The 23,904-nt window shown below is 35.0% G+C and overlaps 3 protein-coding genes across 4 annotated transcripts; all 3 read left to right on the top strand.

Moving 5' to 3' along the window:
* The first annotated feature begins 868 nt into the window (after window positions 1-868).
* On the top strand, window positions 869-7,536 carry LOC105435657 (pentatricopeptide repeat-containing protein At2g03380, mitochondrial). The gene is made up of 5 exons (XM_031886458.1): window positions 869-3,671; window positions 5,062-5,150; window positions 5,754-5,842; window positions 5,917-5,987; window positions 7,280-7,536. The coding sequence occupies exon 1, from the start codon at window positions 954-956 to the stop codon at window positions 3,093-3,095; it is 2,142 nt and encodes a 713-aa protein (XP_031742318.1). The 5' UTR covers window positions 869-953; the 3' UTR covers window positions 3,096-3,671; window positions 5,062-5,150; window positions 5,754-5,842; window positions 5,917-5,987; window positions 7,280-7,536.
* A 3,977-nt stretch (window positions 7,537-11,513) lies between these two features.
* Window positions 11,514-14,387, top strand: LOC116403808 (pentatricopeptide repeat-containing protein At2g03380, mitochondrial-like). The gene is made up of 6 exons (XM_031885392.1): window positions 11,514-11,665; window positions 11,908-12,031; window positions 12,191-12,613; window positions 13,442-13,596; window positions 14,106-14,208; window positions 14,322-14,387. Exons 1-6 carry the CDS (start codon window positions 11,514-11,516, stop codon window positions 14,385-14,387), a joined length of 1,023 nt encoding a protein of 340 aa, XP_031741252.1.
* On the top strand, window positions 12,283-21,293 carry LOC101213228 (folate synthesis bifunctional protein, mitochondrial). Of its 2 annotated transcripts, XM_011656672.2 has the most exons (7): window positions 12,283-13,333; window positions 13,464-13,596; window positions 14,106-14,208; window positions 14,322-14,387; window positions 16,720-16,856; window positions 17,230-17,424; window positions 19,587-21,293. In XM_011656672.2, exons 6-7 carry the CDS (start codon window positions 17,355-17,357, stop codon window positions 21,050-21,052), a joined length of 1,536 nt encoding a protein of 511 aa, XP_011654974.1. In that variant the 5' UTR covers window positions 12,283-13,333; window positions 13,464-13,596; window positions 14,106-14,208; window positions 14,322-14,387; window positions 16,720-16,856; window positions 17,230-17,354; the 3' UTR covers window positions 21,053-21,293. The 2 variants fall into 2 exon arrangements, with proteins under 2 accessions (XP_011654974.1, XP_011654975.1); XM_011656673.2 differs by lacking the exon at window positions 17,230-17,424 and having other exon boundaries at window positions 12,284-13,333.
* Window positions 21,294-23,904: the final 2,611 nt, after the last annotated feature.

The following is a 23,904-nucleotide window of genomic DNA, read 5'->3' on the forward strand; positions in this document are numbered from 1 at the left end:
CTGAAGTCGTCATTGACTAGTATTGAAATACTTCAGTATGCTGAATATGTCGGTATATTTGCTTACCTCTTTTTTGCATATTTCTATTTCCTCTGGTTGCTTATGGAACTTCTCAAAGAAAATATTGACGATCTTTTTAACACTTTAACATATGTTTTACTCGTTGGATTATAAAAGGTTGTACGCGACAAAAGAAGTTACGAGTAAACCAAAAAGGAAGGCTTCCATTTTCGTTGTTCTTTCCTTTGTCTACTGTATTTTAATTTCTTGTTCTTTTGGAACGTCTAGGAGTGGTGATTATAAAATAGTTCAAATCACTTTTCATTCTAAAATCTTTTATAAATATGCTTTTAATCGTTGAAATCAATTCGAATGATATGAGTATTTCATTAAAAAATGTAAGATAAAGTATTAAGTTAATTATGAACAATTAAAATCATTTTTCGAAGTGATTTTAATAATTTTAAAACCACTCTAAACATGCATTTAGTTTATTATTATAGCTAGTATAAAATTGGTTTTTGTCTTCTCTTTTCTCCATATTTTCTTCAAAAGAATGAAGTAATTAGTTTGATTTTCTTGTGGCCACTGTCTTCGTTGGGGTGAAATCGAGTTGAGTAGGGAGATATTCTCAACCTAATTCATATTTTCAAGTTATTTGGGTTGGGAATCCGATTAACTTAAATTTAGTTTCTAACCTAATCCAGTCCGGATTGGAGTTGGATTGTTGGGTTATAATTTTTTATTTTTCCAATTTCTAATAGTTATAAAAGTTTAAATATACATCAAAATTTCATACCATAAATTCTAAGTGTATATAACTAACTCAATAAAAAAATAAAAAAATTTTAACCCAAACTACCATTCTTACACCATAGTCGTCGTATATTTTTCTGAATTTCCCTTAAATTTCTTTACCGACTGCCGGTATGTTTTGAATAAAAGCACGAAGAATGTTGGCATGGCGGTTGAGCATTCAACAACTTGGAATGTTACAACGCTTCCCTCGAGCGTTCTTCCGTCTCGCGAGTCCTTTACTTCAAATGGGGCACCGGATGTCTTATTCCACATATGCTTCACATCCCCCACTCTCCGACCTCCATCAAACCATGCCCTCAGTACAGTTTATTTCGTTACCTTTGTGCTGTTATCTCATGGGACTTTTTAGGAACATTGATACTCTTATCAAGTTCCATGGGTTGCTTATAGTACACGGCCTTATCGGTAATCTTCTTTGTGATACCAAGTTGGTTGGTGTTTATGGCGCACTTGGGGATGTGAGGTCTGCTCGAATGGTGTTCGATCAAATGCCCAACCCCGATTTTTATGCGTGGAAGGTGATGATCAGGTGGTATTTTTTGAATGACTTGTTTGTGGATGTTATCCCATTCTATAATCGCATGAGAATGTCTTTTAGGGAATGCGATAACATAATTTTTTCTATTATTTTGAAAGCCTGTAGCGAATTGCGTGAAATTGTTGAAGGCAGAAAGGTCCATTGTCAGATTGTGAAGGTGGGGGGTCCGGATAGCTTTGTAATGACTGGTTTGATAGATATGTATGGTAAATGTGGGCAGGTTGAGTGCTCAAGTGCTGTGTTTGAAGAAATCATGGATAAAAATGTGGTTTCATGGACTTCAATGATTGCGGGATATGTACAAAATAATTGTGCGGAGGAGGGTCTGGTTTTATTCAATCGGATGAGAGATGCATTGGTTGAAAGCAACCCATTTACTTTAGGAAGCATAATAAATGCGTGTACAAAATTAAGAGCTTTACATCAAGGAAAATGGGTGCATGGCTATGCCATTAAGAACATTGCTGAACTTAGCTCTTTCTTGGCGACTACTTTTTTGGACATGTATGTTAAATGTGGGCAAACTAGAGATGCTCGCATGATATATGACGAACTACCTACTATTGATCTTGTTTCATGGACTGCAATGATAGTTGGATATACCCAAGCTAGGCAACCCAACGATGGATTGAGGCTTTTTGCTGATGAAATAAGGTCAGATCTCTTACCTAATTCTGTCACTGCTGCAAGTGTTCTTTCAGCATGTTCGGTTTCTGGTAATTTGAATTTAGGAATGTCAGTTCATGGACTTGGGATTAAAATTGGGCTGGAAGAATGTGTGGTGAAGAATGCTCTTATTGACATGTATGCTAAATGCCATAAGATTGGTGATGCTTATGCTATATTTCATGGGGTTTTGGAAAAAGATGTGATTACTTGGAACTCTATGATATCTGGGTATGCTCAAAATGGATCTGCTTATGATGCCCTCCGTCTCTTTAATCAAATGAGATCATACTCCCTTGCACCTGATGCAATAACGCTTGTGAGCACTCTTTCAGCATCTGCCACTCTTGGTGCTATACAGGTTGGTTCATCACTTCATGCTTATTCGGTTAAAGGAGGCTTATTTTCATCTAATCTTTACATTGGCACTGCACTTTTGAACTTTTATGCTAAATGCGGTGATGCAAGATCAGCACGAATGGTGTTCGATAGTATGGGAGTTAAGAATATTATCACGTGGAGTGCAATGATAGGTGGTTATGGAGTGCAGGGTGATGGAAGCGGATCCCTTTCTATTTTCTCTAACATGTTGAAGGAGGATTTGAAACCGAATGAAGTAATTTTTACGACAGTATTATCTGCTTGTAGCTATTCGGGAATGGTTGAAGAGGGATGGAGGTATTTCAAATCCATGATTCAGGATTATAACTTTGTTCCTTCCATGAAACATTATGCATGTATGGTTGATCTCTTAGCTCGATCAGGTAAACTGGATGAAGCATTAGACTTCATTAAGAAAATGCCAGTTCAACCAGACGTTAGTTTGTATGGAGCTTTCCTTCATGGATGTGGATTATACTCGAGGTTTGATCTCGGAGAAGTCGTAGTCAGGGAAATGCTACAGCTACATCGAAATGAAGCTTGCTATTATGTGCTCGTATCTAACCTTTATGCTTCAGATGGGAAATGGGGTCAAGTTAATGAGGTGAGAGATTTGATGCTTCAGAGAGGTCTGAACAAAGTCCCGGGGTATAGCCTTGTAGAAACTAATGCAGGTGTGCTATTTCATTAGCTGAAGCCACTTGTGTGGCTCATGTCTTCATGTTCTCGTTGAGATAGTAAAAAAAACCTTGAAGTTCTGAAATACTGATTTGTGGAATTTTCTTACTACCCTTGACCACTCCTTTGATGGAGTTCTGACGAGCCTTATCCAATAGGGAAATGTCAGATGTTGTTGATCATCTAACTTTACTTGGAGAACTTCGGTGTGTGGAGCCTATTCTAAGTTTGGCCAATACTACAAGAAATGGGTCATTTAATAGCCTTTGAGGATTACCATTTTAAATTGGGCTATCATTGGAAAGGAAAAAAAAAGTGGGAAATAGAAAATTATCCCGCTCAATATTTCTCACTCTTTGGAGAACGTTTCACGCTTTCATCTTTTTTTGCTCAAGAGACGATTGTCGTTGCATGCTTTCATCTCTATTGAACGTTTCATGCTTGCGATACCCACCCATGTCCCGTCTCACACGACTGCCCTCCATTCAACCAACGACGATGTCGTCGTTGTCTCTATCCAATCCCCAATGCTGAAGCTCTAGCATCGTCATCGTCATCGTCTACAAGGCAACACATGTTGGATCTGACAGTAAGTGGGTTACATCTATTAATTTACAACTTTTCAATTATACGGTACGGAAAGATAAACTGCCATACATGTAAGTCTTTTAAAACTTTAGATTTAACGAGATATCATTAATTATATAATGTTTAGAACTATTTAGGAATGCATATTTGTTCACTTTAGCAATCAAATTTTTATTCATCTGTTTGGTTTGGGAATTTGTCGAATTAAACCAAATTATCAATGCTCTTTTGTTTGGTTTGGACAAAGGGCTGAATATCAAACCATACCAATTTAGTTTTGATTCTTGAGTTGATCTTGATTGACTCGACTGGAATATTTGCAATGGATGTAGTTTGAAGGTGAAATATGGTTTCTGCAATTCGCTTTTTACTCAGATGCACTTTACATGTGTAACTGAGATGATGTAATTCCCAGATCAATATGGTTGTGTATATTAAACCACCAATTCATCCAAAAGCTTAAGCTTGTGGTTGAAGGCAAATTTAATTATATATCACCAACACTCCCCCTCACTTGTGGGCTTGAAATATCTGAAAGGCCCAACAAGTGGAATCAATTTTACCTCACTTTTGGGTTTGAAATATTTGAAAGGCCCAACAAGTGGAAATTGATTTTAATTGGGGAGGAAACGACAATGCAAGGGCTTGAACACAGGACCTCCCTGGACCACCTGCTCTGATACCATATTAAACCACCAATTCATCCAAAAGCTTAAGCTCGTGGTTGAAGGCAAATTTAATTATATATCACCAACACTCCCCCTCACTTGTGGGCTTGAAATATCTGAAAGGCCCAACAAGTGGAATCTTATATATCACCAACACTCCCCCTCACTTGTGGGCTTGAAATATCTGAAAGGCCCAACAAGTGGAATCTTATATATCACCAACACTCCCCCTCACTTGTGGGCTTGAAATATCTGAAAGGCCCAACAAGTGGGAATCAATTTTAATTGGGGAGGAAACGACACTCCGTCTCACTTGTGGGCTTGAAATATCTGAAAGGCCCAACAAGTGGAAATCAATTTTAATTGGGGAGGAAACGACAATGCAGGGGCTTGAACACAGGACCTCCCTGGACCACCTGCTCTGATACCATATTAAACCACCAATTCATCCAAAAGCTTAAGCTCGTGGTTGAAGGCAAATTTAATTATATATCACCAACAGTGTATTAGTTATTTCTGTTTCTTCTTCCTTTTGTAAGTGTTTCTAAGCATTGTGGCACTGTTTGTTGCTCGTGCATGTTTGAGTTGTGAATTATATTCTACTCATGTTAATTTCTGGTATGAGGTTATTTGTGATCTATTGGGTCTTTGCCGAGAGCTTAGCTATCTCCTGAGCAGCAAAGACTGACCAATATTATTTCCCTTCACTCTGAATATGTGTAGATATTTTATACGATTCATGGTCGCCTGCAATGACTATAAGTTCTATTTGTATCAACATTTTCTCCATGCTGTCGAGTTCCACAGCAAAGGTACGATACACTTCCTTCCATTTTGATTCTAAATGTATAGTTGATATATTTTTCATGGAGGTGCTGGAAGTAGCAAAACTCTTACATTCTTTGAAATTGTTAAGATTCAAGTAACGTGTGCGCGTTCCTCTCTTGATAGTCTCTTTTTTTTCTGTTTGCTCTATTATTCATCTTTTATTAATGTTTCATTCGAGATGGAATGGCTAGTATGTTGGACATTAAGTGTCTACTATGCTTATTATATTTAAAGGCTTACACGGTAACTTGGTTGCATAATAATTTTCTTAGGGGCTATAAATAGCGGCTTTTGACCCTTGATTAGATTTTCTGATTTTATATCTTCTGTATTTCTTTTGTGCACACTAGATAGGTCCTAATCTGAAACTTCCGATTTCTATTTTCTAAAGTTGCTCTTGCAAATGTTAGAAACTCCTAATCCAACTATTGTTCTGTTTAAAAATATTTGCCTTTCTCCTTTCCCTTTATTGGGGGGCAGGTTTACTCTGTAATATATAGACTCATCTTAAATGAATATTGGTGCAAATAATACTTAATTGTGTCAGTAGTGTGTTCCTAACTATCCCATAATGTATGCTTTGGCAGGGGAGCTTTGCTGTCTCATATTACAACTGGGGACGATGTACTAGTCTTGGGTGCTTTAAGTGTTCTGGCTACACTTCTGCAAACTAAAGGTCAGATTAGTCAGCTATTCAACTTCCTTCAGTCCATTTTTCTGTTCTTATCACGCCTCCCAACTTTTCTGTAGAACTGGATGAGTTAATGCTGGATGCACTCGGAATTCTTCCTCAAAGAAAACAACATAAAAAATTGTTATTGGTACTTTCCCTTGATACCCTATATTGCAATTTTGGCCTCTGTTTCAATAGATTGCATGTGTTGGTGCTTTCTTCATCTTCATTTTCAGATTAGTTAAAATTTGATCTTTATGTGACTAGGTTGATGAGTTTCGAATTTCATAAGTCTACCTAAAGTTGGTTACTATCTTGTTGCTGGACTCTCGAAGTTGATTTATGCATTGTTAGTAGCTTATTTTACTATTGTTCATGTTCACTATCTTAGCTTGATTTCTTTTTTATGAATTTAGAGAGCCATTTTGTGTTCTTTTTTGGTTGAAGTATGAGTGGAAACAAAGTGTATGAAGCATAGAGAATGGTGGATGGTTTTTGTTGGCCATTTAACTCATTGGGTTACTATAGTTTTACTATTTTATTGTAAGGTTTTTGCTATATGTAAGTGATTAGGCGTTTTTTAGTCAATTCTAAGCCGTAGTGGAGACCAACTTTCTATTGAGAATTAAGTTCAATAGAAATAAGTTTGTATGTTGTGGAGTCTCCGTTGAAACCAATAAGGACTTCTTTATTTGCTTCTGGTTCTTGCTTTGAATATGGCGTGGTTGCCTCACTGAAAAAAATCAGTAAAAAAGAGTGATGTCTTTTCTTCGGAACTCTGAACTACTAAATCTCTCTTTCTTGGCACCTTATTGATACTTAGTAGCTTTTTTGGTCTAAATTTGGCATTCTATTTTTGTTTTCATTTCTTGATGGTGCATTTTGTTAGATTAAATGTTAGTTTCATTCTTATTGGTTGTTCGATCATTTTATTTTGAAGAGTATCTTAGTGATTTAGAAAATTTATAACATTTTGTCAATGCTATGAAGTTGATATAATGTTTTCACGTAACCGTGGTGCTTTTACTGAAGAAGTTGGGTAGGATTTAATAGATCATTGAATCTTCTTTTATTGAAATGGTCAACTCATTCCATTTTCTTAAGATCCTGTTCTTTCAATAGAATTGAAGTTAGTTGTTATAGATTGTGATACTATGTACGGACACTCTACCAAAGTGTTGCTTCTTTACTTGCTTGAAATACTGGAGTTGAATGCTAGACATTTTTCTTGGGATAGATGATTGAGTTGAAATTTTGGAATTCGTATCTATTTTTCTTGGGCCATATGATAAAGATTGAGTTGAAAGTGATTATTGGTATGCTATCATCGAATCTTTTTTATCTACGTTTGTTAAAGATTCTATATTTGTTTAATTAATATCCTCTGTTATTGGTATCTACGAGATCATACATTGATATATGTTTTATAAATTTCTGTAGGTGGTGAATGAAATGATGTCTTACCAGACGAAAAAAGAACCAACGATGACAGTAGTTTATAGCTATACGATAATATAATCTCAAACACTTAGTGAATTTTGTTTGTATTTGAAGGGTTAAACTTGTGTTGTTATTCACTAAATACTTTTTCTACTTTAGTATCATTTAGACTACAACTTTATTTAAGTAAATTATTGAATACTTTATTTGTAATTTTAATATATTATAAATGAAAGTTATTAGTATTTATTGTGATATTAAGTATTTATGTGTGTAGATTTTACTAAAGTTGAGTACTTGAACTAAATTTTATCCAAAGCTAATTAATTCAAAAATTACTTTTGAGAAAAAAAGTTACCTCTTTCATAGTCATAAGTTAAAACTATAGAAAGAGTTATATAACAAAAATTGAAATGCAATCAAAAGGTTATTATAATTAGGTTAGTTTTATAAATTTAACAAAAAAAGTCAAAATATTATAATTAAGTTTTTAAAATATTTCAAATTTCTCTTTCTTTTTCATCGTCTTTCTTCTCTTTTTCTTTTGCGGTTTTTTTTCTTTTCATTGTCTTTCTTCTCTTCTTTTGTCATTTTTCTTTCTATCTTTAAAAGATTGTTTATATTTGGGTAGCCAAATTTAAATGATCAAATCTAGATAATCATGTATCAAATATAAACGATCAAGATCTGACTACTTAAATTTAAACGGGAAAATATAAACGATTATATATCAAATATAAACGATCGAGTACCAAAATATAGTGGGAAAAAAATCTAAATTTAAACCATCTTGTACCGAATATAAACGATTTTGTACCAAATATAAACAACCGTGTGCCAAAAAATACTGAAAAAACTCTAGATTTGGCTAATCAAATTTAAACGATCAAATCTATACCAAATATATAAACAATCTTGTATCAAATATAAACGATCGTGTACAAAAAAAAATACTGAAAAAATTGTTTAGATTTAGCTACCAAAATTTAAACAATTAAATTTAAACAATCGTGTACAAAATAGCTAAATTCAAACAATCGTTTCCCAACCAATTATATTAAATCGAATGCCAATTAATCATAAGATATTTTGGGTATTTTTACATTATGGGTCTATAAGTTTTTTTTTTTTTTCGTTTTTGAAATTGTTCTCTAAAGTATAAATATTTTAGTGTTTTGTTATATTTTTGAAAAGACCCCTTATAATTATTATAATAATTGGAAATGATTAAATAACATTATTATAGCATAAAATTACAGTTGTAAATACTATGTTATAGCATTGGAAAAAAGCTACGATATGTTAGAGATAACACATTCTTTAAGCTATACAAACTTATTATAGTTCTAATGAAAAACGATACCAAATGTTTTTATTGCAACATGTATAAGCTATATCTTTATATTCTACAATAGCACTCATTATAGCTTTAGAAAAGCGATATAAAATATAACATACACCGATTGGACTTTCAAAAAAAGTTATTAAAAGTGAAGGGGTTGTCACTTGTATGGATACGGGAGAGCCACCTAATTGCATAAAAATAAGTTCCCTATGTACTTGTGTTTTACTTTTTCCATTTCCTGTCACTTGCGCATAGATATGTGTTTACAGAGGATTAAAGAAGCTCTCAAGTCTTTTCTATTCTTTCTTTCTTTTCGGTAAATTCTGGTTTTCTTCTTTTCTTTTTACTTTGGATGATGGTGAGATGAAGAGAAGATGAAGAGAGGAGTTGAACACACGATATTTTAAAGTGGTTCGGCAAGGCCTACGTCCACTGTGCTTTGGGAGCCAGGTATTATTTCTTTTCCAGTTTTGTTGTGTATGAAATATCAAAGAGATATAGAGTATTTATAGACTACCCTATGACCTTTAGTTGAACTCTAGTTAGACAAAAAGTTAAAACTTACAGATTTGACTATATGTCTTTTACAAAGAGATAACTGTTTTATTAAAGAGTTTTCTCACAAATTTCCACCTTAAAAGATATAGAGTGAAAAATTTGTGTATGTCTTAACTTTCAAAGCATTTGATGCAGTCACTCCTTCTCGGGTTCTAGGAACCCGATTGTTTGAAGACACTTGAGGAACTTTGTTCGAGTGACTACCTTTGTCAACACATCAACTGCGTTTTCACTGGTATGAACCTTGAGCATTTCTACTTCCTGTTTTTCAGTTTGTTCTCTGATGAAGTGAAATTTAATATCTATGTGCTTTGTTCTACTGTGATACTGTTGGTTCTTAGACAGATGAATGGTGCTTTGGTTATGACAGTAGATCTTTACAATTTTTTGTGATAAGCCAAAGTCCTTTAGTAGTCCCTTTAGCCAAATAGCTTCCTTAATAGCTTCTGAAAGAGCTATATATTTAGCTTTAGTAGATGATAGGGCCACCACAGGTTGTAGTGAAGCTTTCCAACTTAGTAGGTTGCCTCCAATTAGGAAGCAATATCCTGTTAGTGACCTTCTCTTGTCCAAGTCCCCCGCATAAGTCAGAATCTCCAAAACCATAAAGTTCAAACAGTTCTTTAGAACGTATTTTATAGATTAGTTGAGCATTCATAGATCCCTTTAGATACTCGAGGACCCATTTGGTTGCTTCCCAATGCGTTTTGCTTGGGTTAGCCACATACCTGCTAATTAAACTAGAAGAGTAAGATAAATCAGGCCTAGTAGAAATCATTAGGTACATTATGCTCCCTATTACTTGTGAGTAAGAGATATTTTTGCCATGTATTTAACATGGTTGGGATCTTTTGGGTTTGGACAGTTTGCAACTAATAGTTTGAAGTGTTGTGAAGGGGAATTACCACTTGCTTAGCATCTAACATATTAAATCTTTTAAGTACTTTATAGCAATAGTTACTTTGGTCAATTGTTAGAAGCTTCTTTGTTCTTTCTTTTGTGACGTCAATGCCTAGAATTCTCTTAGATTCTCCAAGTTTCTTCGTATCAAATTCTTCCTTCAAGGTTGTCTTTACTCTTTTAATATCAAACTTTGATTTTCCTGCAAGCTGCATGTCATCTACATACAATAGTAAGTAAACCTTGGAAGAATAGTAATTTGAATTTATAAATGCGCAACTGTCATAGGAAATTTTATTAAAACCAAGTTTAGAGATGAAATCATCAAACCTTTTGTACCAACATCTTGGTGATTGTTTTAGACCATAGATGGATTTTTTGAGATAACATACCTGATTTTCTTTATCTTTTTCAATGTATTCTTGTGGTTGATTCGTGTATATGTCTTCTGTCAAGTCACCATGTAAGAATGCTGTTTTAACATCAAGTTGTTCAAGTTCTAGATCTTCTTGAACAACTAATGAACAGAGCATTCTTATGGAGGTTTGTTTTACAACCGGTGAGAATATTTCATTGTAATGAATTCCTTCTCTTTGTGTAAAAGCTTTGGCTACAAGTCTAGCTTATATCTAGGAGGTTGAAGACCGGGAACTCCTTCTTTAAGTTTATAAATTCATTTGCAAGATATGGTCTTATAATTTCTAGGTAGTGTTACCAAGGTCCATGTATTGTTGATAGTGAGTGATTCCATTTCATCATTCATGGCACTTATCCAGTGCCTAGTATTAGGGCAGCTCACTACCTCATAAAATGTTTTTGGTTCATCATTATTTAGTTAAGCATGTGAGGTTTGCTCAAATGGTGTTCGATCAAATGCCCAACCTCGATTTTTATGTGTGGAAGGTGATGATCAGGTGGTATTTTTTGAATGACTTGTTTGTGGATGTTATTCCATTCTATAATCACATGAGAATGTCTTTTAGGGAATGTGATAACATATTTTTTTTTCAATTATTTTGAGAGCCTGTAGCGAATTCTGTGAAATTGTTAAAGGCAGAACGATCCATTGTCAGATTGTGAAGGTGAGGGGTCTGGATAGCTTTGTAATGATTGGTTTGATAGTTATGTATGGTAAATGTGGGCAGGTTGAGTGCTCAAAGTGTTGCGTTTGAAGAAATCATAGATAAAAATGTGGCTTCATGGGCTTCAATGATTGCGGGATATGTAGAAAATAGTTGTGTGGAGGAGGGTTTGGTTTTATTCAATCAGATGAGAGATGCATTGGTTGAAAGCAATCCATTTACTTTAGGAAGCATAATAAATGCGTTTACAAAATTAAGAGCTTTACATCAAGGAAAATGATCAGTGCATGACTATGCCATTAAGAACATTGTTGAACTTAGCTCTTTCTTGGCGACTACTTTTTTGGACATGTATTTTAAATGTGGGCAAACTAGAGATGCTCGCATGATATATGACGAACTACCTACTATTGATCTTGTTTCATGGACTGTAATGATTGTTGGATATACCCAAGCTAGGCAACCCAACGATGGATTGAGGCTCTTTGCTGATGAAATAAGGTCAGATCTCTTACCTAATTCTGCACTGCTGCAAGTGTTCTTTCAGCGTGTTCGGTTTCTGGTAATTTGAATTTAGGAATGTCAGTTCATGGACTTGGGACTAAACTTGGGCGGGAAGAGTGTGTAGTGAAGATGCTCTTATTGACATGTATGCTAAATGCCATACGATTAGTGATGCTTATGCTATATTTCATGGGGTTTTGGAAAAGGACGTGATTACTTGGAACCTCTATGATATCTAGATATGCTCATAAAGAATCTGCTTATGATGCCCTCCGCCTCTTTAATCAAATGAGATTATACTTCCTTGCACCTGATGTAATAACGCTGGTGAGCACCCTTTCAGCATGTGCCACCCTTGGTGCTGTATAGGTTGGTTCACGTGGAGTGCAATGCACTTTGGAACTTTTATGCTAAATGCGGTAATGCTAAACCAGCACGAATGGTGTTCGATATGAGGGATAAGAATATTATCACGTGGAGTGCAATGATAGGTGGTTATTGAGTGCTGGGTGATGGAAGCAGATCCCTTTCTCTACTTTCATTAACATGTTGAAGGAGGATTTGAAACTGAATGAAGTAATTTTTACGACAGTATTATCTGCTTGTAGCTATTCGGGAATGGTTGAAGAGGGAGGGAGGTATTTCAAATCCATGATTCAGGATTATAACTTTGTTCCTTCCATGAAACATTATGCATGTATGGTTGATCTCTTAGCTCGATCAGGTAAACTGGATGAAGCATTAGACTTCATTAAGAAAATGCCAGTTCAACGAGACGTTAGTTTGTATGGAGCTTTCCTTCACGGATGTGGATTATACTCGAGGTTCGATCTCGGAGAAGTCGTACTCAGAGAAATGCTACAACTACATCGAAATGAAGCTTGCTATTATGGGCTCTTATATAATCTTTATGCTTCAAATGGAAAATGGGGTGAAGTTAATAAGGTGAGAGATTTGATGGTTCAGAGATGATTGAACAAAGTCGGAGGGTATAACCTTGTAGAAACTAATGCAGATGTGCTGTTTCATTAGGTGAAGCCACTTGTGTGGCTCATATCTTCATGTTCTCGTTCAGATAGTAAATTTTTTTTGAAGTTCTGAAATACTGATTTGTGGAATTTTCTTACTACCCTTGACCTCTCCTTTGATGGAGTTTTGACGAGCCTTATCCAATAGGGAAATGTGAGATGGTGTTGATCGTCTAACTTTACTTGGAGAACTTCGGTGTTTGGAACCGTTCTTAGTTCGGGCCAACACTATAAGAAATGGGCCATTTAATAGCGTTCGAAATTGGACTATTGAAAACGAAATAAAAAGAAAAAGTGGGAAATATAAAATTATCCCGCCCAATATTTCTCACGCTTTGGAGAACGTTTAACGATTTCATCTCTTTTGCTCAAGAGACGGCCGTCGTTCCACGCTTTATCTCTATTGAACGTTTCACGCTTGCCATACCCACCCACGTCCCGTCTCACACGACTGCCCTCCATTCAACCGACGACGTTGCCGTCGTTGTCTCTGTCCAATCGCCAACGCTGAAGCTCTAGCATCGCCATCGTCTATAAGCCAACACACCGTCGTCTACAAGGGTTTCGCTTAGGGTTCTTCGTCTATCAGCTCCTCCTCTCTTTACTGCTATTAGAAACTTGGAGCTAAGGATTCGAGGTTAGTCTTCTTCTTCATTTCTTCTACTTCATTTTCCAACTCCAGTTATTAATAGGCTTGTTAATTGGAATTTGTATCTTGTTCTGCTGCCATTCAATTTATTTATAGTTTTGGTACTTCAATGGTACAGCTCTGCTGATTGAAAATGGGAAGTTTCTTCTTTCACCAAAGCCTACAAGAAGAACTACTAGCACGGAGTATATTATCTCAATGGGTGCCGAAAACATTTTGAGATCAAGTAGCTCTTACATTGGAAAACTGAGGTGAGACTGCACTTGACGAACAGCTATGAAATTTATTGTTTGCATACTTTGCTGTCTGTGTTAATATAATTACAGCACTCCAGACTTTCACACTTCTTAGGTCACAAATTATGATTTCGATTATATGTAATATACATTAAGTCTGTGAGAATGACATTGTGATATCAAACTTAAGTCTATTCTTGAGGTAATGTTCTGGTTGTCCAGGTTCCCGGTTGGAATTGAGGTAACGTTCTATGTCAATTAGGGCTTGCTTAAGTTCTGTCATTTTAGTTATATTCAAATGCCTATTTCAACTTTTAACAGGAAAAGAGGTTTCGATGACTGTTCTCATTACTGTTATCTTTTGGGTTTCGTTTAGGTTTGATTTTTTATTGCGTCCTTCTTTGAGTGTGATGGGCGTCTTCGGTTTCTTTTTTTTTTTTTTTGTTATTTCTCTTTACTCGGTTCTGCAAGCAATGTTACTTCAAAATTTGACGTTCATTTCTGGGTGGTTCTTTTGTTGGAAGGTGGGTGATTGAAGTCAACGGTGCCCTGGGAACTCTCTGTGCTAATGAAACCTATCAGCTTCAGGTCGACTTTCCTGAGCATTACCCAATGGAAACCCCACAGGTTTAAATATAATCCATCCAACCTTGAGGGTTGAGATCATTTCTATTCCAATCACCCCTTGAGCAGCTACCTGCTACATTAATCGATTGTATTGTGTTTGTTTTTTGCTGTAGGTTATATATTTCTGCATCCAGCTCCTCTGCATCATCATATCTATAGCAATGGTCACATTTGTCTAGGTTGGTAAATGGATAATTTTGTATTCGTTTTTTTGTTGGATATTTTGTTCTGTGTGTTTAGGTTTAGTGGTGACTGTATGTTGTTTGTTTCACCATCCACTTTATTTAAGTGATTGCAGTTCTGTAGGATCATCGAGTTTATGTTATATTATTTGTATCAGAGGTCAAACTTCAAAAGGTGTTACAATAGTAGTAGAGTTTTATTGTATTTTACGCAGTAGATCATATCTCAAATGGGGAAGTTTGTAGATTTTCTTTCATGTAGTGGCACCTTGTCTATAGGCTAATCATTGACTCGTCATGGAGAGCCTGAATGATTTGATGTTACAGAAATGTTTTGATACAATGTCCTGACCTTGAAGTTCAACAGAAATATTTTCATGTTGGATCTGATAGTAAGTGGGTTACATCTATTAATTTACAACTTTTCAATTATACGGTACATTTTACATTAATTTGGTTGACTAATTTTTATTTTAAAATTATATGGACAACCGTAATGACCAAATTAGAGATTTCAAAAAGTTGGGTTGTTACTGTTGGTATCAGCAGAAAATCTCTTAGCAGGCTATGGTTCGAGGATGAACCAAGTAGAAGTCAGTGGGAATGTAACAACTTAAGTTTAGGAGAAAGAGGAAGTGAAGGAGTCGAGTCACATTCGAAGGAGAGGGATCTGAAGGATACGAAAATATGGTTAAGAAACGCTTAAAAGAATCGAAAGTTATTACCTATATCATCTAGGTGCGTCTCATTTTTTGGTGGCTCAATCATAGGAACTTCATAGTTAAGCATGTTTAGCTTAGATCAATCTTATGTTGGATGATCTCTTGAGAATTTTCCTAAGAAGCATGTGAGTGGGGATAAAACATGCTGAAATGACTCGTGTTGGTTTGTGGGGATAACTTTTTACTCTTAGAAGCATTCAAGACAAGTAAGGATGACGTTGCCAAGTTGCAAGTGATGTAAGAGAATGTTGGGGCCATCCGTTACTGAATCCAAATTCTGAATCTTGATTCGAATCCTAGGCCTGGGGTGTTAAATAGGATAGCGTTGATGACCTTGTTGATTTAGTTAGAGTTAGTATAACGAGTTTAAAAAGTTAATTATGGAGAATTTTTTAAAACGTCAAGGGACCTTGGTGGAATCATGTGGGGTCGATGAAGAGGTTGATGATCTGAGATAAATCAATTGAGGCAGGTAGAAAATGTTGGTGGCCTTGGATACGGGGTTGATAAAAACCGTCAATGGCCCTAGATGAAGTCAATGGAGTTGATAGACAATGTTGATGGCCTTGAATAAAGTCAATTGGGGCCGACATGGGATGTAGGTGGCCATGGACACAATTAGGGTCAATGTGTCATGAAAGATTCAGTCTAAAAAAGTCTTGTGAAAGTTGAGTGTTGAGTGAGCTCAAGGGGCTTGAATAGGAAGTGTGCATTCCATGATTTGTCGATTCATTGACCTAGCATGTTGTAATTGTTAGTTACCTTCCATATTTATTGAGCATAATCATTACGTAATTTGCAATAGTTACTTGTATGTTTTTCAGTTGCCCTTTAGGTGTGGGCTACTTACTAGTACGTGTTGTGTACTGACCACCAACCAGATTGTAGTCCATGGGGAGTGCTACAACTTTGGTAATGCTGAAGAGGGAGCTTATAAACGATTGACTATTCGGCTTGTCTTTACAATCTACTTTGTTTAAGAACATACAGGGAGCTGAAATCCTATTTTAGTTTTAAATCTTGTTGTGGTTTCCCTTGAGCTCAGGGATCGGATTTAGCTGGGTGGTTGTTATAGCCTAATAGACTTAGTTTATTTATTTTGTTTTGAGGATTGGTTTGAGTTTGACTTTAGTTTGAATTGATTAGTTATATTATATATTAGATTCTGTTAAAGTCTTGCTGTACCTTATTAGAAAGTGTTTGAATGTTAGTTTTCTTGATTGAATATGTAATTAAAATTGCTTCTCTTGTGATTTGTAATGGTTACCTCATAATGCTGTTAAAATTTCCAAATCATCATATATAGTAGAGTTAGTCAAAGGATAAATTTGGGTAATGTTTCCTGGTTCAGTGTTGAAATTTTGGGCCCTTCCTATTTATAGGGAAGTAATATACAAGAGCAGTAAAAATGAGTAACACAGGATTTATTCGAGATTAACTTGATTTTTCCTATAAAAATGATAATGGAATTTCAGTTTTCGCTTGGGTTGGGATACACTCAAATTTCTACTTTTGTATTACATCAGTGCTTTGCTTTGGAAATAGAAGAATAATGAACATTTATCGAAATCTTGTAGTTGACATTCTGTTGTCATCTTGCAATGCAGCCCCAATTTCTGTTGTGAAGGGAATTCATTAACTTGTTGAAGAGGCTAATTTTTGCTTCAATTACTCAACTTCTTCTCACAAATGAACATTTTGAAACGTTGCATTATCAGCAAGCAAGGATTCAGATATGGTGGAGGTAAGTTGACATCTAATTCTAAGACTTGGTTTTTAGGGCGAAAGAAATGGTTGGCTAGTTACTCTTTTTCCCCTTATGATAGGGTTCTAGAACCGTTTCTTTTTATTGCTTTAACTTGGTGCAAAATTAAGCACGGTAAACATTGTAGCTTATTTTTCTTCGTTACCAACTAAAAATTTCTATTGTAAGCACCAATAGGTGATTTGGGGTTTCCCTTTTTTCATTTATCAATGAAATGTTTCTTTGTCCAAAGAAAATATAAGACATGGTTTTTGGATTTTTGTTCAAATGTTATATGAACCTTCTTATCCATAAAAAAAATCTATCTTCTTAGTTCATGTATTTACTTGATCAAATCTTTTGTATTACAAAGATTTCAGATTAGAATGAAAGGTAGGAGTGCGGGTATGACTATAAAGATTTTAGTCGGTGGGCTTCTGTCCTCATTGTGATGATTCAAGAATCAAAATTGATTGCCAAACCACAATGGGTTGAACAATGTTTTCAAAAATGTTTGTGGCGGCCTTCAAGTGTCGCAAGGCTTTCATATTTATCAATAAAGTGAAAGGTAAGCAAGACAAATCAATTTTTAAAAAAATTGGTGTACTGTTGCTTATTGGACTTCTCAAAGAAAATATTGACGATCTTGCAGTTTTTAACACTTTAACATATGTTTTTACTCATTGGATTATAAAAGGTTGTAGGCGGCAAAAGAAGTTAAGAGTAAACAAAAAAAGTTGGCTTCCATTTTCCTTGCTCTTTCTATTGGCTGCTGTACTTTAATCTCTTTTTTCTTTTGTATGTCTAAGAGTGATTATAAAATAGTTAAAATCACTTTTCATTCTAAAATCATTTGTAAATATGCTTTTAATCATTGGAAGAAATTTTGATGATATGAGTATTCCATTAAAAAATGAAAGATTAAGTATTAAGATAATTTTGAACGATTAAAATAATTTTTCGAAGTGATTTTAACAAATTTAAAACCACCCGAAACATGCATTTGTAAATAGCTAGTATAAAATTGCTTTTCGTCCTCTCTTTTTCCCCATATTTTTTGTAGTGCCGCCACCACCTCTTTATTAGCTATTAGTTTATAATTGTACAGTTTCTCAACAAATGTTGATCTAATCGATATTTTCAACTTTACCCTTAAACTTCAGACAACCATCCCTAACATAAGGATCCTTTTTGAGGTTCCATAATCCTTGAAAAGTTATTTATCTCTTTCTTCTCTCTTTTTCCCATTTTGGTTCAGTGTCGTGGGAAAAGGTAAGAACGTTTTTTTTTTGGGAGGACCACCTGGGGGATAGACCCCTCTGTTTAGCGTTTCCTAGGTTATACCATTTGTCTTCTTTGAAAAATTTCTGTGTAGGATGTTTTGGTGTAGTATGGGAACAGTCTCTTTCTATTTTGGTTTTTGTCAGGCGTTGTCCAATAGGGAGTTGACAGAGGGGGCTTCTCTTCTTCCTTTGATTCAGGGTTTTGATTTTAGATTGGGCAGAAGGATGATTTCCCCGTAAGTCTTTCTTTAGGATTTTAGTTGACCCTTCTCCTATCGTTGAGTTTGTCTTCCATGCTTGATGGAGCATTAAGATTCCAAAGTAAGTCAGGTTCTTTGTTTGACAAGTTTTGATTGGCTGCAAGAATTCAATGGATAAGGTATCGAGAAAGTTGCCTTTGTTAACGGGTCCTGTTTGCTGCATTCTTTGTCGGAAGGCGAGCGAAGCCTGGATGAGATCCATTTGGATCCTTTTCTTGCAGGAGTTTGATGGTTCGTTGACTTGCCAGAGAGAGACGTTCATCTGATGATTGAGAAATTCCTTCTTCATGCACCTTTCACAGAGAAAGGATGTTTCCTTTGGTGTGTTGCGGTGTGTGCAGTGATTTGTAATCTGTGGGGTAAGAGAAAGAATAGAGTGTTTTGGGGGACGGAGAGGGACCCTGTGTGAGGTTGGGTTCTTTGTGAGGTTTCATGTTCTCTTTAGGCTTTGGTTTTGAAGGTTTTTTGTAATTACTCTATAGGCAGTATTTTACCTTTGCTAAAAATCCTTTATTAGTGGGGTTTCTTTTGGGGCTTGTTTTTTTTGGATGCTCTTGTATCCTTTCATTTTTTTTTCTCAAGGAAAGCTTTTGCTATATCCAAATATAATAATGATAACAATGGTTACAACAATAATAAAATAAATGGTAAGGTATATAGGGTTTTCTTAGGGGGTGGAGGGATAAGCTTCTTGTTTTTTTTCATGTACTGTGTTTTCAACTCTTTCCCTAGATTTATCTTTTTGTCCTAATATATATGCATTTGTATATGTATTATATATTTCTTTTAGTATTTGTCCTTATTTCCCTAATTTTGTCGGTATTGTTACAGTCCTAGTAAAAACAAAATTGATGTGGCTTTACAGTATTAAGACTACAGGATTAGCCAGGCTAAGTGGCTTACAGTTTATTTTTATTCTAGTTAAAATGAGATTTTTGCTTTTATTCTGTCTCAAGGCTCATGCTTTGACTCTTTATGACTAAATCCCTCAAAGTTGCAGTGAGCTTTTAAAACATTGTTTTGGAATTGATTGGCCAATATTTTTCTCAGCTTCTTCACAAAGACTGTAGAGTTGTACATTCTGCCAGGCCTTTTTTTGTTAGACTAAGAATTTAAGTAATGAAAGAAAGCTGTTGTTTGAATCAGTATCTCTTCTTGTTTCTGATCAACCATATTTCTACTTGTAGCATTGCAAATTTCATTCCTTCATTCATCATCGCAAGATAAAGTGGTGGAAATATGTTCTCAAGAGCAAGAAGTTGTGATTGCTTTGGGCAGCAACGTGGGTGATAGACTGCAGAATTTCAATGAAGCTTTGCGGTTAATGAAAAAGGCAGGGATACACATTACAAGACATGCTTGTTTGTACGAGACAGCACCGGCTTATGTCACTGATCAACCTCAATTTCTTAACTCTGCTGTTCGAGCTGTCACAAAGCTTGGGCCACATGAACTGCTGAGTGCAGTTAAGAACATAGAGAAGCAGCTGGGACGTACTGCTGGTATACGGTATGGCCCAAGGCCGATTGACTTGGATATTCTGTTGTATGGAAGATATAAAGTACACTCAGATACTCTCACCATCCCTCATGAAAGAATCTGGGAAAGGCCATTTGTGCTTGCTCCTTTGATCGATTTGCTGGGTTCAGATGTTGATACAGATGATGTTGCATCCTGGCATTCTTTGGCTGCTGATCATGGTGGACTTTTTGAGTCTTGGGAGAAAGTTGGGGGTGAATATCTTGTTGGTAAAGAAGGAATGAGAAGGGTTTTGTCCATTGGAAACAGTTTATGGGACTGGTCTTGCAAGACTTCTGTCATGGGGGTTCTTAATTTGACACCTGACAGTTTTAGTGATGGTGGAAAATTTCAATCTATTGAAGCTGCAGTTTCTCAGGTACGTTCAATGGTTTCAGATGGTGCGGATATGATTGACATTGGTGCTCAGTCGACACGACCTATGGCACCTATGATTTCTGTTGAAGAAGAATTGGATAGATTGATTCCAGTTTTGGAAGCTGTAACAAGAATGCCAGAGATGAGTGGAAAGCTCATATCTGTAGATACGTTTTATTCAAAAGTTGCATTGGAAGCTGTCAAGAGAGGGGCTCATATTGTAAATGATGTATCTGCAGGGAATTTGGATCCTGAAATGCACAAGGTTGTTGCTGATCTTAATGTGCCATATATTGCAATGCACATGAGAGGAGACCCATCGACAATGCAAAACAAAGAGAATTTGCAGTATGATGATGTTTGCAATCAGATTGCCTTGGAGCTACACTCTAAGATTAGAGATGCAGAATCATCAGGCATCCCGGCCTGGAGGATAATCATTGATCCTGGGGTTGGATTTTCAAAAACCACAAAGCAAAATTTGGAAATCCTAACAGGTATACCAAAGATCCGAGCAGCAATTGCAAAGAGAAGTTTGGGCTTGTCTCATGCTCCTATGTTGATTGGACCTTCAAGAAAGAAATTTCTCGGTGAAGTGTGTTCTCGATCAGTTGCAACGGAGCGAGATCCGGCCACGATTGCTGCAGTTACTGTAGGGGTTCTTGGTGGCGCAAACATTGTCAGGGTACATAATGTGAGAAATAATGTGGATGCAGTGAGATTATGTGATGCAATGCAAAAAGAGAAAAAGAGCTGAAGCATTATTTGCTTCTGTTTATGTCAATTTACTTTTTAACCTAAGAAGCTCGGACACTTAAGTTTGGATAACGTGTTCGTGTCCCACACATGTCGGATACTTGGACACTTTGGCACTTGGATGGTCCAACAAATGTATTAAACATGCATAAAAAAACTTATAGATGGAACTAAAAAGTCACGTATATGACAATAATAATAACTTTTGAGCATGAAATTCATCAAGTTAAGTCTTTTAAACATATAAGTGCATCCATTCATTTGGTATGAATTTTCTTTTACTATGTAAATGTATATATACCAATCCTTTTTTTTTCTTTTTTGCATATGTAGATTGAATTGCTGAAGTTCGGAAATATATTTGCAAATAGATTGGGAAGATTTCTGCAAACTCAATGTCTTTTCTTCATCTGAAATGATTTTTCTATTACTGTGACAAGGGTTATTTTAAAAAATATAGTGTTTTTTTTTTTAAAATAGTGACAAAAATAGGATAGTTTGTGAAAAAATGATAAAAATAGGGCGGTGTGACAAACTATTATAAAAAATAAGGTTGGTTTGGAAAATGAAGTGTGTACCGAATGCACCAAAGGAAAGTTATTGGTTAATTTATGAAAAGCGTAATTCATCAAAATATGTAATTTAAAAAACTTAATATGATTATTATATTTTAATTTCTTAGAATAAATTACCATATTTTAAAAAAATCTAGACATTTAATTAATTGATCTATCGAGATCTTATTATGATTATTACGGTTTAATTTATTAAACATTAATTAATCAATCTATTAATAAATCAAATTATAGTTTAATTAAAAAAACATAATTAATGAAATATATAATTAAAAAGATTAATATTCAAACTCCTATTATGATTATTATGTTTTAATTCCTTAGTAAAAAACTAGGATCATTTTTTAAAATAGCAAATTTTACAAAATATTTTCGGTCTATAACAAATTCTATCTATGATAGTGATTGATATGCTACAGTGATAGAAGACTATCATTGATAGAATCCAAAATTTTGCTATAACTGATAAATATTCTAATTTATTTTGTTATTTTTAAAAATATCTCAAAAAACTACTATATTTTTTAAAAAACTCAGACATTTAATTAATTAATCAATCAATTATTATAGTTTAAAGGATTAAAAACTCAATTAATCAATTTCTTATTTTTATCCCAATCCAACCAAAATTATCATGATTATTAGGATCACATATAACAAACTTTAATTTCTATGTTTAATTTCTTTTTAACACAAACATTTAAAATTCTCTCTCCATCTAATTTGCTTGCATTAACCACAATTTAAAGTAAATAATTAGAACATTTTTAATGGTATAAATTTTGAAACTGTAGTGACAACCACAGTGAATTAATGAGATTTTCTTATAAAATTTTTGTCGATCATGAATAATTTGTTCTATATTTTTCATGGTTTGGTCACACATTGAGCTCAAATCTTATAAATTATTTTTTATGGAGTAAACATTTACGTGTTAAACAAAATTATAATTTTGAAGGATTGCAAATAATATAATTAAAAAAGTGTGTATGCTTGTATAGAATTTGTAAAATAAATAATATTAAAATTCTTATAATGTAATAATAGTAAGTGCCATCAGGTATGATGAGAGGTCTGGTAATCAATGAGTACTAGGGAAAATAGTTATATGATAATACTATCGGCTAATGTGTTGCTACTACTTTTGCACGAAAATTATTTCGCGAATGCCACATTGCTATAGGCTCCACATGAATCCTACGTCAATCTTGATCGTGCTTGCTTCTTAAATAAATTTGGTGCAGGGTCGGGTCTATGAAGCTGAAGTCTGGTGGCCTTTTCAGCATATCGAAATGTTGCAACACATAGTTTGGCTGATGCTTCTCAACGATATGAAAGCAAATCATAGGCCCACGTAAGTCCACACCAATTGACCATTATGACATCAATCAAGAAGCAATGCCATAATGTCAGACGTGTATGGTGTCCAATTAATTTGTTACATAAAGCAAACATAATTAAGTAGGCAACAAAAAACATACCTAGATAACTTATGTATCATTTGGTACGTCAACAACGTTGTACCTATACATAGATATATCCCAACTCTATATACAACGTCGGGATATGTCTAGACTTGTTTTGTGCGTTAGAAAATTCTCTATTTTTTTTTAAAAAATACCTTCTATTATTAAATGGAAGGTATGTTGATAGTACACATTATGTAACCATCCATTTCCTTATCAGAACCATCTTCATCGTCGTCATCTTGCTTGGGTAATTGGTTGGTTTGTCAGCATGGACTTAATAGTTTAGCAGGCGTATAGTGCAACTGCAATACGTCACTAAGTCAGGTCATTGCATGTAATGTGCTCACCATAACTTTTTGTATTATGTGCTTTGATTCTAAGCAGTGAGTCACGAGTCATGATCATAGAATGCAAGATGCTCACTATGCACCTCTTCATCGGGTGATCATAAGTCCTCATTGAGTACAAGTTTTTCTACTGCTTGCCCAAGTGTAAGCGAAACAGTAGGTTTACATGGGTGGTCTAGGGTCGAACACAGAGAATTGTTTCTAGACATTAGTTCTAGGGTTCACTTATCGTTTAGGTAATTATGACAATTAAGTTGAAAGAATGCAAGGAACTAAAACTATTTACTTACACCTAGAGATTCATGCATAGACAATAAAGTATGGGAAGACGGAAGATGCAACAAACTAACCTGTATGCAAGAAAAAAGTGAAGGAAGGTCTACGCATTATTAGGTGAAGGAGTAATGCGAGAGTCTTGATGTGATATAACGACATAATCAATGCATGATTAATGCGACCTTT

The sequence above is a fragment of the Cucumis sativus genome, chromosome 5 (assembly GCF_000004075.3).
Source record: "Cucumis sativus cultivar 9930 chromosome 5, Cucumber_9930_V3, whole genome shotgun sequence".
Lineage (NCBI taxonomy): Eukaryota > Viridiplantae > Streptophyta > Magnoliopsida > Cucurbitales > Cucurbitaceae > Cucumis > Cucumis sativus.

What these genes read in the sequence shown, in the direction of transcription:
- LOC101213228 (XM_011656672.2), top strand. Translation starts at nt 17,355, where the DNA reads ATGTTTTCAAAAATGTTTGTGGCGGCCTTCAAGTGTCGCAAGGCTTTC. An exon ending in ATTTATCAATAAAGTGAAAG is followed by an intron (nt 17,425 to 19,586) that starts GTAAGCAAGACA and finishes TTCTACTTGTAG; the next exon opens with CATTGCAAATTTCATTCCTT.
- LOC105435657 (XM_031886458.1), top strand. Translation starts at nt 954, where the DNA reads ATGTTGGCATGGCGGTTGAGCATTCAACAACTTGGAATGTTACAACGC.
- LOC116403808 (XM_031885392.1), top strand. Translation starts at nt 11,514, where the DNA reads ATGTATTTTAAATGTGGGCAAACTAGAGATGCTCGCATGATATATGAC. An exon ending in CATGTGCCACCCTTGGTGCT is followed by an intron (nt 12,032 to 12,190) that starts GTATAGGTTGGT and finishes TGATGGAAGCAG; the next exon opens with ATCCCTTTCTCTACTTTCAT. An exon ending in ACCCAATGGAAACCCCACAG is followed by an intron (nt 14,209 to 14,321) that starts GTTTAAATATAA and finishes TTTTTGCTGTAG; the next exon opens with GTTATATATTTCTGCATCCA.